The sequence below is a fragment of the Scatophagus argus genome, chromosome 6 (genome assembly GCF_020382885.2).
Source record: "Scatophagus argus isolate fScaArg1 chromosome 6, fScaArg1.pri, whole genome shotgun sequence".
NCBI lineage: Eukaryota > Metazoa > Chordata > Actinopteri > Scatophagidae > Scatophagus > Scatophagus argus.
Genome location: NC_058498.1, coordinates 8,706,563 through 8,720,626, shown reverse-complemented (window position 1 = coordinate 8,720,626; position 14,064 = coordinate 8,706,563). Strand labels below are relative to the sequence as shown.

The 14,064-nt window shown below is 39.1% G+C and overlaps 1 protein-coding gene across 5 annotated transcripts; it reads right to left on the bottom strand.

Moving 5' to 3' along the window:
• Nucleotides 1-788: 788 nt before the first annotated feature.
• LOC124060596 (N-acetyllactosaminide beta-1,3-N-acetylglucosaminyltransferase 3-like) lies at nucleotides 789-13,102 on the bottom strand. 5 transcript variants are annotated; one of them, XM_046391724.1, is made up of 3 exons: nucleotides 12,812-13,102; nucleotides 10,129-10,373; nucleotides 789-4,691 (listed from the first exon to the last, which is right to left on the bottom strand). In XM_046391724.1, exons 1-3 carry the CDS (start codon nucleotides 12,817-12,819, stop codon nucleotides 3,754-3,756), a joined length of 1,191 nt encoding a protein of 396 aa, XP_046247680.1. In that variant the 5' UTR covers nucleotides 12,820-13,102; the 3' UTR covers nucleotides 789-3,753. The 5 variants fall into 5 exon arrangements, 4 of the variants coding, with proteins under 4 accessions (XP_046247680.1, XP_046247679.1, XP_046247681.1 ...); XM_046391723.1 differs by having other exon boundaries at nucleotides 789-4,791; nucleotides 10,229-10,373; XM_046391725.1 differs by lacking the exons at nucleotides 10,129-10,373; nucleotides 12,812-13,102 and adding exons at nucleotides 5,841-6,216; nucleotides 6,294-9,208 and having other exon boundaries at nucleotides 790-4,924.
• Nucleotides 13,103-14,064: the final 962 nt, after the last annotated feature.

Here is a 14,064-nt window from a genome sequence, read left to right as displayed (position 1 = left end):
ATCTCAACTCATAACTGTCAAGGATATCCACGATGTGCAGAAGATGCTCTTGACTTTTCCTCTAGCACCACCAAGAGGTTATTTGTGGGTTTCTCAACAACTATGCTTGTTGGAAGAAATGAAATCTGATCGAATTGTAATAATTTTGGTGATCTTTTTCTAAATCCACTACCAAAAGAAAGTTGAGTGAATCAGAACTGCAAGTATTCAGTGTGCATGTACTGTACATACAACAGTGGTTAAGTTACTGAGGTATTTTCTTCACCAAACTGACAGCAGGACTCACTGTGCTGCATAGTGTTGTACTGTGATGATCTTGTTGAGACTGCTTGACTTAACGATGTTGTTTTTTTTCCCTCTACTTTCCTTTGTCTGTACTGAGTTGCCAGTTTATATGAGCATATTTCCCGTTAGTACATGACTCATCTCAACAGTCTATTTTCACTTCCCTTGAAAACCTGTTTAGTAGCATAGCTAAATTACATTATCATTCAACATCATCATTCAAGTCATCAAAGAATGAAAAAGTGCAGTGAGTGCAGTGCCTTTTTATTATTGTATTATTCCAAAGCTGTATGCAAGGAAAAAAAAGCAAGTATTAAAAAAAAATAATAATTCATGCAAAGATCACAGCACTGAACGCGTGTCTCGCCGCAGCTTAAGTATTTGCCGGATTTTCTTACACACATCTGATTTTCCAAACTGCCGGTTTGAACTGATGAAGCTGCTTGGATGAGCAGTGAAACGTCTTCAAGTCCTGACGCCTTGCTTTAACTCTTTGAGCGCTGGTAGGACTTCTTTCCAAATGCTCCTGCTCTAGTCATCTCAGAGTATCTGTCCACCTGTCATTACAGTAACTTGGATGTAACTTCTAACATGTTTGTCCGCAAATCTTCAAACTGATCCATCATCTTATCTTAAATCTTACCAGCTTAAATCTTAAACTGAACAAAATTTGTTTTTCTGCAGGAGAGACCATAAAACACGAATGAGATGACCTTCCTCTGTCTTGCATCCCTGATAATTTGACATGTATATTAACCCAATTCTAAACAGTCTGGAGGAGTCAAGCAGAAATGATGTATGATCTTAAATTGGATGAGACGTACCTTTGCATTCTGTTAAACAGCAACGTTCGAATATTGTAGGAAAGTGAGAAAAAACTGTTAAAGTTTACAAAAAACTCTTTAATGTCAAAGTGAAAAGCTTCATAAAGGCAGAATTCACTGTAGAGCTGCTGTACTGGATCACATAACACTGGGCAATTGTAGCATTTACATCCATACTGAATAACTTACTCAAGTTTACAATTTTTACATTACAGTGTAGCCATTGTGTCAGATCTCATGTGACATATCACATCTAATATGTCCATTGACTGATTGTTATTTCTGGATGACATTCAAAAGCCTGCACTTCAGAGATATGCACCATTTGTAGCGTGGGTATCGTACAAAACACACTGAGCATGAAGAGGAAGTGAATTCCATGGAAATGCCATGAAAAGCCAGTTTGTTCACATTACAAGCGTGTGAGATCTAATCACATAGCCATAGGCTCACATGTCAGACTTAAATGTTACACGTCATAACCTTGGTTTTTGACAAATGGTTACATTTTTACCATTTTTTAAAAACCTAATCACAGACAAAAGTTCACAATGGTGAAAAGTTCCAAAAGTTTAAGAAGTTTGTAGACTGCTGCAATTTGCATTTTCACTGGCCAAATGTCACAGGAAGAGACAACACAAGGACGCAGGTCTTCTCACTTCACTCACTGTGTTGTCTCACCCAGGCTGTCAACAAAAATGTTCAAAAAAAAAAAGGCTGAGTAGTTATTGAGGAGGCCCAGTCGGTACACTGTGTTCATTTAGTTACATTTTTTCTCCTATTGTTCTCTCTGTCTTTTTCTCTTTCTCTTTCTCCGTCTTTCCCTTCCAGCTCAATCAGCTGCCGCTGAGCATTCAAAATACTGTACACCGTGTTTTATTGTATGGGTGCCTGAAAGATTAATTGCCAAGGCAACAACTAACGAGGATCCAAAGAAACAATAAAGAACACAACGGGCTGTGTTTCTATTGTCAGACTCGAAGCATGGCATTAAGGGAAATTGGTTTGAGCAGTCACATTTTACAGTAAGTGTCAATAACTGTGGGATGAAACCTGAACAACACACAGTGGACTGCATGTCCTCTATTGTCTAGTTTTATCACAAAAAGTATTTATTATCTGTACAATACAAATCAGAATATTTTGCATTTTGAGATGAGACATTTTACAAATGTTTTTTATTTACCCAAACATGCACTGTGTAGCTGTACAGTATGTGTATGTCAGCAGATACTCAAACACTTTTTTAAATTAAAAAAATGTGTTCCAGACCAGTGTGCTTTGCCCCTGGGTCCTGGTCATCCTTTTAGATTCAAGTAAAAACCTAAACAAAATCTTGTAATACAAACTAAATTGAACACAAAAATATCTTTAAAGTATAAGAAAACGTTTCAGATCTTTATCCTCAAGTACTTATTGTCTCTCTAAACTGATTTGATTTTATCATTCAAACCTGTTTCTCCAGGACTGTGTGAGTCACGATATGCCGTCAGTAAGAAGCTGATTAGAAAAGCCTTTGATAAGTTCATTCCTCTATCTTTCTTAGTTTCTTGTTTTATATTTATTTTTCTTACAAATCTGAAAGAATATTGTTTCTGCTATCTACTGCATGAAAAAGACACAATTTTCAACAAATATTTCACAGTTTAAGACAAGTCTGTTTATATATAAGAGTATATTTAAAGATAAAATTGCCCAAAGTGCAACAGAAAGAAAAGAAAATGCAATTAACCTCATGATAAAGCCTTTAAAATCCCTGAAAACTTGATTATAAACACAAATAAATAAAATAAAAAAATCAAAATTCGAGTTCGAAAAAAATTCTAAATATTGTGGGGGTTTTTATTTAATTTATTTATTTAGCATAATTCAGTAAAATTTAGTAAAAAATTCAACTTAGTTGTGATTTGATCAAACAGTGCAGACAACTAAAGGAAAATCCCCCAAACCTCTAGACTGATTTTTAACATATTTCTTAACCTCTGGTGCATGGAAGTATGTGCAATGTCACATCCAGCTTATGACTACTATGTCACCTGACATGTTGTTCACAAACAAACAATAACAAGAAAAACAATATAGTGTTAATGTCACACGAAAAGCAAAAAGACATTCTGATAACACGATGACATAAATATTTAAATAGTCTATACTGCTACCCCCTAATCCAATACTTTGGACGATTGTGATTCTATGCAGGGAGCTAAGAACCGCTTTATTTTACGGTTCACATAACCTGCAACTACACTTTAATTACAGGTGTATGTTACTGGTTGCCCACACACTTTAACACTGCAATGTGTGGACTGCAGTGGTGCTTCCTGTGTCTCTAATTCACTTCATGAGATCATCAGAATATTACTCTATAAAAACATTTCAGTGTGATGTGGCCCAAAACAACAGCCGCCACAAACAATGAAAGGAAATAGAGACGAATCAACTGCTCTGAAAGTGTCGACAAACACAAAGTCGTCTTAAGCTGTCACTTAATGGTAGGTTTGTTGTTGTTTTATTAGATTGCCTGAGTTTGGCTGCTGCAATAAGCTGGCCACTGAGAGTCATCAAATCTTATCACAGTCAACAAATGAATTGCTCTCACAATGTAGAAGAGAAGGAACACGAAGCAAAGTATCATCAAGCTTCATCACCACCTCAAGGTCAAATTTTTGTGCTGCCAAAACCTTTTCTTGGAGGGACCACATCTCAGGTTAGGGTCTTGTATTCTGCGCCACATGAGAAACATGTGAGCCGGAAGGAATCTGTGTACCACTAAAACGTCTCTATAAAAGCAAGGGTCTTGTATATCTAGTTGTTTGGAGGGAATGTGAAATCCTAAAGTCTTCACACCCATATGAGAAACAGGACTAAGTCCTGCTTTGGCCAGACACATCCCCATGTAAACATCATCAATGGGAAGGATGGTGATGGACTGGGACATATTGTATATGACTGAAGCTGTATAGCCAGACAAGAGGAAGCCCCCTCCACCACAGTAAGGGGGATATGAGTTTGGTTTGTACACTTCAACTGGGATGAAATATTTGCTCGCCGACCACCTCATAGGACCTGCATTTCTGATCAGATGGCCAGAAAAGAGATGCTTGCTTCCATCATTATCCTTGAGGCTCTGGAGATACTCCACCATGTTGTCTGTGTTGGCGAAGACGTCATCATCTCCATTCAGCAGGAAACGAGCGTTCGGACAGTTTCTTTCCATCCATTCCAGGAAGAGAATCTGCTTCAAGGTGAGGTTGAAGAGTGTGTCACTAAAGTCCCATTGGAGGATATCGTTGTAGTCACGTTGCTCCAACTCCAGTAGTTTGTTCAGTCTCTGTTTCTCAAATCCAGAATCATTTGTTCCTGATATGAAGATCCTCCTGATCCACACACCTCTGTGTAGCCTCTCTTTAGCCCAGGTTCTGCGCAGCACCTCTCTGCGATCATAGTTCACAGGAGAGCTTTTAATGACCAACAGCAGGAAGACGTCTGCTGATTTATCAGCTCCTCCACATTTATCAGGAAGGTCCAATAACATGGGGAAATGGCGACAGTGTTGATAGTAGAGAAAATCTTTTATACTACCAGGAAGAGAGCTGAAGCTTGTGATGTTGGCAACAGATGTATTTTGTTGACATGTTGGCCAGGAGTATACGTAGGAGTTGTTTTTGGTGGGTGGCTTCATTTCACTGTTACTTTCTCCCTCATACTGGATTCTGTATATCTTTTCATTGTCTTTATAAAGGTAAACGAGGAAGAGAGGAGTCCCCAACAGCAACAAGAAAGTTCCTGCTTGGAACCTTCTGGTCACTGAAACTCTGCAGTTAGAAAAAAGAGATTTTGCATTAATACATCTTAATATGTTGAGGATCACTTTCAATTCCTCAAGTATTAAGGATTTCAAGTCAACGGAGGAGTGTCTCCCGGTAAGGTTGAAAGACTGGAAATATTCAAATTTTTCTATGGCAGGCTACCCGTTTGATGACATACCAGAGCTCATTTATGTGAAGGAGCCTGGCTGTCCAGCCAAGCAACATTCATTCAACAGGGGCTACTGTAGTGAAATCCATTAGTGCTACTTAAAGTCACGACAGTGCACAACTGCTGCTATTTTCCACACGCCCAGCGGCAAAGTTCAGGGTGAGTTTTTGTTTGTCTCCGAGTGTGAGATTGAGATGTCTTAATCTCATCTTCAGAGGCTTTTCAGTGATGACTAATCACTAAATGGACAAACTTCTAAATTAATCGATGATATAGTTCAACATATAGGATCATGGCTGATTGTCAAATGGTCATGCATCATAACATATACGTGGACGCAAATATTCAACGTTTTTCATGACACTCGGCACAAATATCTTTGGTGCGTGACTGAATGGAGAAGTGGTAGTCACACCACTATTTGCTCAGCTAAACAAAACAGTAACAGACTCAGTGAAGGATCTGAGTACTTCTTCCATAGCATAATTTAACATAGCTAATCCTCATGCTATGAAGAATGAAATACTCCAAGTATTCCAAGTATTTCAAAACAACGCGCCTGAATCTCAACATTTCGCACAAAATACAGCAAATATAAGTTTATTTAGGATATGCATACATGTACTATACGTTGAAACACAACTGATCACAAGGTTTAAGCACTGCCTCAATGATAACTGTCTAAAATATAGACATAATAATCCATTTTAAACAAAGAAATTTACACAATTAAATGAACTCAGCAGTAAATACCTGAACATACTGGAGGGTCAAAGTGGGCGCTTGGTGAGTAGTCCAGATCTTGTTTTGACAGACCTGATAGTAGCCTATGTGCACACCAAATGGAGATGGTGACGGTCGTGGCAGTGGTCCTGAGTTTTGCCGATAAGACAGGTTCCACAACCAGCCGTAGCACAATCCCTAAAAACCTACGCCACCGCAGAGGTTTCTCAAGATACAAAAATGCGATGCTGCCCGCATTACAAGCCGAGCAACTCCATCACACTGAAGGCAAGAGTCCAGTCCAGTAATTGAGAGGCGGCGCTTCCTTTGACGACAGACATCAGAGTGAAACTTAAGTCGTGGATGTTCTCAGCCAGGAAACAGATGGGGACTGAAATAATGAGGACTACAGAGACACACAAATGACAAGAAAAAAAACGGGCAAATCAGGTTGAACGAAGCTTGGTGGAAGACTCAGCTCACCTGGTTTGACTCAAACACAATCCATGTGGCAGTCAGTCAACCTGCCTTCAACCCCTTAAGTTTGGTTTGTCTTGAAGAGGTCTGCCCCACCTTCTTCACCACCAGCTCTTAAGCCAACCTGGCCAACTCATTTAGGAGCATTTTTTTTAAAAACTCCTATAATATGTTGTTAGTTTCCAGAACACATTTGCAATAAGCCATCCACAACAGGCCTGGTGACAGTTTTGTTTTACAGAAAATAGTTTTCAAACCAGAGCAAAGATGGCGGGAGGTGATCACATCTCACACCTGAGGTTCACCTCAACCGAAGGTGAATTCCTACATCCTTCTTCATCACTCTCTCTTTCGTTTCCCAAACGTTCAGCGCCACATCCTGTGGTGTACAGCGACCTCTGGTGGTAAAAATAATAGCAGACCACACAACATATTTTCCTCTTGTTAAGGATGCGTACCCGATTGTATAAAAGCGTACGTTCTCTCCAATCACTTTAAGGCATACAAAGCAGGATTTATAATAATAATAACATGGTTTATTTGGATAGCACTTATCAAAACCAACATGACAAAGTACTTTGCAACAGAAAAATAAGCATAAAATAAAATACACAAAATGTATGAACTGATCAGGAGTAAGTCATGAGGAAATGAAACTTAACAGAACAGAGGACCATAAAGCCATAAGTAAAACACCAGAATAACATATTAAATCAGTGGGTGAATGTGCGAGACGCAAGTGCAGCATCAAGAATAAAGTGCAGTGTGGCCCATGTAGTAAAATCTTAAAATCAATCATGAAACAAATGGACTGCCAGTGTAAGGACATTAGAACTGGAGTTACATGTTCTCATTTTTCGGTTCATGTCAGGAGTCTCACTGTCTTGCATTTTTTAAAGTTTGGAGTCTGTTGACTGATCTCTGATTTCTACTTGTTAAAAGACTATTAAAGTAATGCAGCCTTGATTAAATAAAAGCATGAATGATAGTTTGGGAGTCATTAAAACTGAGCATTGGTCGCATTCATACAATATTCCTGAGATGGCCATAGCAAGTCTGGATGACCTTACTGGTGTGCTTTTTGAAAAGTTAGATTTGAGTCAAAAAACACTCCCAGATTCCTGACATTTGGTCTGACATTAAGTTAAAAACAACCATGACACAATATTACATTAGGATGTACTGTAGATTGCTAAGGATCCGTTTTATCTGAATTTAATTCAAGAAAATCTGCTGATACTTATTTTTTCATGTCTGTTGGACAATTTGTAAGAGATTTGGAGAGGTTTGTGTCTTCTTTACTGGCTGTGTATCATCCATATAGCAGTGAAATGAAAAGTTCCCTGTTCCCTATTTCATGTGGCCAAGTGACAAACAACATTTCATTTCCCTGCTACATGGATGTCACATGATGGACTCTTTTGCAGAAGGGAATGACAACATGAGTGTGTTTACATCCAGTCTCAGTTATACAACAATTTCTTTCTAAGTATGGTGTTTTAAACAGGAAAACCCTGATTCCCAATCTGTTAAGGAAAGAAGAAGAAGAAGAAGAAGAAGAATCAGCTTTATTGACAGTATATATATTTTTACATACACACACTGGATTCGTCTTCTGCACTTGACCCATCCTTAGTTGAACACACACATGCAACACCCGGCAAATTACACGCAGTGAAACACACACAGGAGCAGTGGGCAGCATCAAGCACCCGGGGAGCATATTGGGGGGGTTAAGTGCCTTGCTCAAGGGCACATCAGCCGGCTAATGGAGGGGGGGGACAATTTTATCGCATTAATCACTCCACCACACCCAAATTTTTCCTGCCCGTCCGGTGGGGGAATTGAACCGGTGACCCTCCGATCACAAGCCGCTTCTCCAACCTCTAGGACAAAAAGCTATAGAACACATAGTTATCAGTTCATCAGAAAGAATCCTAACCAGATACCACTGAAATCAGCTGTTTGATGACCACCACCATGCAGTAATGTTGTATTTGAATGGAAGCACGTGTAACATCTACCATTCACAGAAAGGTGTCACTTCAAAGCACATGCTTTTTTGGATGTAGTCATTTAGTACTGCAGTAACATATTCTATATACAAGAGTGCACCACAGTTCTTTATTCTTGTATACACACTTTTTACACATCCCTACCATCCTGCTACAAATACAGCCTATCCCCAACAAATCATCAGATAACACATTTGATTTAACCCCCTGCCGTATGTGCACTTAAAAAGAGGGGACAGTTTGAGGCAGCTACATTACCCCCCACCCCTCGTGTTTCCTACAAAAAGGAAGTTTTCACATTCTATCTTTAACATTTACAAATTACAATCAAAACAACTCAGAATAACGGGTCGTGTCAGATTTTAGCAAGCATCTCAGAAGCGAGCAGAGTCTTTGATTAATGCCAGTTTATCAAGAAGAGCGACAGTGTGACAGGGTCTACCGACATGCAAATTTCAAGATATTCAGGGGGTTAGTGTGTTGATTAGGTTAAAGCATTTGGGTTTGACAGCTGACAATGAAAACTAGTCACAAAGAGAGTCTCTTTTAATTTTATCTGGCTGATAATTGGCCTCTTAATGTGAACATCCAGTATCTGAAACTGAACACATTCTACAGCAGGAGCTATATAACATCCTTATCAGAGTACCACATTTAATCACCATGTTGGGCGTTGTTACACAGTAACTAAAGAGGAAGATACACGTTGTTTAGGGCTTAGCAGATCTTTTGATTAATGTGAGATTATGGCTAGTTTACAGAGAAGAGCATCATGTTTTCAAGTTATTTATTATAAAACACCACAAAATAAATAAAACTGAAAAGGACAAATGAATTGCTCTCACAACCTAAGAGAAGGAACACGAAGCAAAGTATCATCAAGTTTCATCACCACCTCAAGGTCAAGTTTTTGTGCTGCTAAAACCTTTTCTTGGAGGGACCACATCTCAGGTTAGGGTCTTGTATTCTGTGCCACATGAGAAACATGTCAGCTGGAAGGAATCTGTGTACCACTAAAACGTCTCTATAAAAGCAAGGGTCTTGTATATCTAGTTGTTTGGAGGGAATGTGAAATCCTAAAGTCTTCACACCCATATGGGAAACAGGACTAAGTCCTGCTTTGGCCAGACACATCCCCATGTAAACATCATCAATGGGAAGGATGGTGATGGACTGGGACATATTGTATATGACTGAAGCTGTATAGCCAGACAAGAGGAAGCCCCCTCCACCACAGTAAGGGGGATATGAGTTTGGTTTGTACACTTCAACTGGGATGAAATATTTGCTCGCTGACCCCCTCATAGGACCTGCATTTCTGATCAGATGGCCAGAAAAGAGATGCTTGCTTCCATCATTATCCTTGAGGCTCTGGAGATACTCCACCATGTTGTCTGTGTTGGCGAAGACGTCATCATCTCCATTCAGCAGGAAACGAGCGTTCGGACAGTTTCTTTCCATCCATTCCAGGAAGAGAATCTGCTTCAAGGTGAGGTTGAAGAGTGTGTCACTAAAGTCCCATTGGAGGATATCGTTGTAGTCACGTTGCTCCAACTCCAGTAGTTTGTTCAGTCTCTGTTTCTCAAATCCAGAATCAGTTGTTCCTGATATGAAGATCCTCCTGATCCACACACCTCTGTGTAGCCTCTCTTTAGCCCAGGTTCTGCGCAGCACCTCTCTGCGATCATAGTTCACAGGAGAGCTTTTAATGACCAGCAGCAGGAAGACGTCTGCTGATTTATCAGCTCCTCCACATTTCTCAGGAAGGTCCAATAACATGGGGAAATGGCGACAGTGTTGATAGTAGAGAAAATCTTTTATACTACCAGGAAGAGAGCTGAAGCTTGTGATGTTGGCAACAGATGTATTTTGTTGACATGTTGGCCAGGAGTATACGTAGGAGTTGTTTTTGGTGGGTGGCTTCATTTCACTGTTCATTTGACTGTTACTTTTTCCCCCATACTGGATCCTGTAGATCTTTTCAGCATCTCTATGAATGTAAACGAGGAAGAGAGGAGCTCCCAACAGCAACAAGAAAGTTCCTGCTTGGACCGTTCTCGTCATTGAAGTGCTGCAGTTGAAAATAAAACAGTTTATACATTAACACATCTCAGTCATAAATAAATTAATATGCTGAAGATCATTTACTTCCTAAAGTGCCAGGGATCTCAGGTAAAGAAGCCTTGGTTCTTATTAAGATGTATTAAGATAAAAACATATTTCTGAGCCCAGACTAAAGTACCCGCATTTATCTATAGACTTCTAAAAAACTTTAATTCTTTAATGATTTTTTTCCCTGAAAATTATGTTTAGTTGTGATAAGGTTTTAATGCTGTCAGTAGCCCCATGACGAAGTGACCTCCATGTGCTGTAGAGAACAGTGCCATAAAGGCTGACTTACGGTATATGCTAGAGAATGATTTGCCCATGATAAGGCTCTACAATGGTTAAACAAACAATAGTTCCCACAGTTTTCTGTGTCTTTTATTACTGAGGTGTTGTAGTTACTCTTGAAATATGAATTACATGATAGAACGATTTTGTTTCAACCAGGGTTTGGAACTGTTTCACCGTAAATAAGCTGGCAGCATGTGGGTCTGCAACTGAGTACAGCTGAGATAAATGAAACCTCTGATATTATACTCAGTATCATGTGTGGCTCAACTGGTAAGGCAGGTCGTGGGTTTTTGTTTCCTGTAAATGTGGCCTTTCTGAGTCTGTATGACACGCAATTTCTGCAATCTTCATAGAAGAGATTCAGAGAAATTCTCTTCTCTTTTCTCTGAATGTAGTCACAGTCAGTTTGTTGTATGTACAGATTAAATGGAGCTATTTATATTTTAGGCGGAAAAAGAAAATTGTCATTTAAACTGGCATATGCGCAGACAAGGAGTGGTGTGAGATATGAAACTCAATAGAAAGAGACCAAAGGTTCACAACATGTAAAGGGAAGGGGCTGTATAAAACTATCAAAACTGAGTGTTCGGTGGATGGAGACGCTTACACAATGAAGTGAAGTTAAATAATAAAATTATAATTTTTATATTTCAGCTATTAACCTTGTGTGACCTGACTATGGGTCACACAATTTCTCACAGTCATGTGAGACAAGACACAACAAGATAACATGATATCAGCATAAATGTCTCCCTCGTCACAGGAAAATGAATTAAACAAATTATATATATTATTTTTTATAGATTTAGATTTACGTGTATCAGTAAGTTTGTGTTATTCCAGTACAGTATTACTCCTTTGAGAGACATCACTAAGAAGAAATGACAACGTTTGAAGAAGAAAAAATCAAATGCTGGTGAGTTTTTATGTTCTTTTTCGTTTTTGATACTTTCTTTTCTCTCTAAAACCCTCTCTATCAAGCATGACATAACCACCCTCTAAAACAAAGGAAAACAGTCTTTTACACAAATTTTCATTTGTATAAAACATGTTTGTTTGTTTTATTTTCATTTTTTCATTAATTTAGCCGCACGCTAAGTTTGGTGTTGGCTTTGACCACAGATAAGATTTCAGCCATATTACTTATAACACCCTGTCAAAGGCCTTTGTATGACAGGGTGTAATCAGTGTGTAAGTGAGATTGATTCTCGTACCAGGTTGAAAGGCTACAAACATTTCTATAGCAGGCTGCCTGCTTGATGACCTACAACAGCTTATTCAATAGTGGCAGCCTGTGACGTCCAGCCAAGCCACTTGGACGTTCAGAGAAAATGTGTGGAAATGACTTTCCATGACTTCATTTGGGGTGTTGACTGCAAATGCATTTGCTTAAGGAGATGCTGCAAGTGGGATCAACAGATGTTACTTAAAGTGATTTCAGTATCACAGCTAAAGTAATGATTGTTTTTAGTGTGGCTATGAGGGTGATGTTGAGGTCCTGGGAAAGTGGTGAAGCAACTGGGAAATTAACACTTAGACGTCTGTCTGATTGAGGTCTAAGAAAAATGTTTGTGAATGTTTTACTCAGGACTATGAACTGTCATTTACGTTCAGTGAGCTGCTGTTCTATAAATGTAAATAATTTTCAATTTTTAATTCTCATTTTAATTGTTTTTTTATTATCGATTTAAGTCTGTACGTTGGAAAAGGCTTCTAGCTTCAAGTAACCATATATGAAGACAACAACAAAAATAAACATCAACTAGTTTTCAAGTTCATACCACTTCCTGTGACAGGATGTTGCAACAGGTAGCCCACCATTAAATGTTTAAATTTTTAAACGCTATTTTACATCGACTAAACTGTGTACCTTAGAGGGTGATACATCCCAAAAACATTAGACTCCTACTTCCTACTTCATTTAAGAATGAATGGATGAAAGAACTTTTTAAAAGTTTTAAAAAGGAAATCCAACCTTCAAACCATTTTTAGATTAACTTAATTGTGGAAAATATACAGGTCTACTTATTGTAAAATAGTAAGTTAGTTTACAAAAAAAAAAAAATCACAGAAATATAAAGCAGACAATGAAATCAATTCAGCAGTAACTACCTGAACATGCTGGTGGATCAACGTGAGCGCTCGGTGAGTATCTATTCCTGTGAAGTCTCGCACTGACCTGACAGTCAGCGCATATTCATGAAGCGCCTGAAAGAGAGTCTCCAGGGTAAATTTTGCCCAAAGTTTTGCCAAACAGGCAGTCGCCGCTACACAAAGTCTGATACGTGAGGTTAGAGGCACAGTTCGTAGAAATCAGATCCGCAGTTTGCTCAAGGTGATCTTCGTCGTCGAGGGCAAATCACAATTTTTTTTACTACACAAAAAAAATGATGTTGCGTTCTTTTGCTCGTATTAAAACTGAGCAACTCCTGCAGGCGGACTTACAGACGGAGAAAGCAACAGGGGCGTAACTGAGGGGCGGCGCATTAATGAATAATATGTGTGAGAACAGGTGCCAGCGTGGACAAGGTATTCTCTGTGTTTTCTATTATCTGGTTAGTAATTGAAAATGTGGGCTCAAGGTTATGTGTTAAAGCACGTGTCACCACCCTGTAAGCACATTCACCCCGAAAAAGTGACATAAACCCAGACAACTCACAGACCTTGGCGGACATTATGTTGCTTGAGTTGTCGGAGGGGCAGGGGTGAAGAAAATAAAAGCCACCACGTGCATGAGGTGGGGCGCCAGCGTGCAGAAAGCTGTGACGCAATTATGGTGAAGCACTTCCAAACCCTTTCATGGCATGGAAAGCAGCCTGTGAGGTACATCATGTTTTTCCACTGGAAAGAAACACCATCTGCCACAAAAGGCACATTTCCAGATTTTTTTTTTTTTGAGTCGACCAGCACTGAGTCCATCAGTGCCGGCGAGCATCAGTCTCTTCCATCATCTTCTGCCTCCACATCAGGACTCCACATGCATTTACACCGTTTGTCCACACGATGGCTCCCATTTGCTCCATTTGGACACTTAAAGTGCTTGGTACCCATGACCTTACTGTTTAAATACAACGAGATAAAATATTCAGCAACAAACTACTGATAATATCATTAGTTACACGTTTAGCATTACAATATGAAATATGGGAAGATTATTGTGCCCGTTTTAGTGAAAGGTGCACTTGCTATGCAGGAAAGAGCACCCAAGTTAATTTACAGATTGGCCCTTTAAGGAATAGTTAAAAACAGGGAAAAGCAGAAGAATTAGGGAAAACACAGGGATAAAGATAGAGAAATTACATCATATAAAATAAATAATTAAATTGAAAATGCAATGCAGAACAAAAAAGAACAATTTACATGAA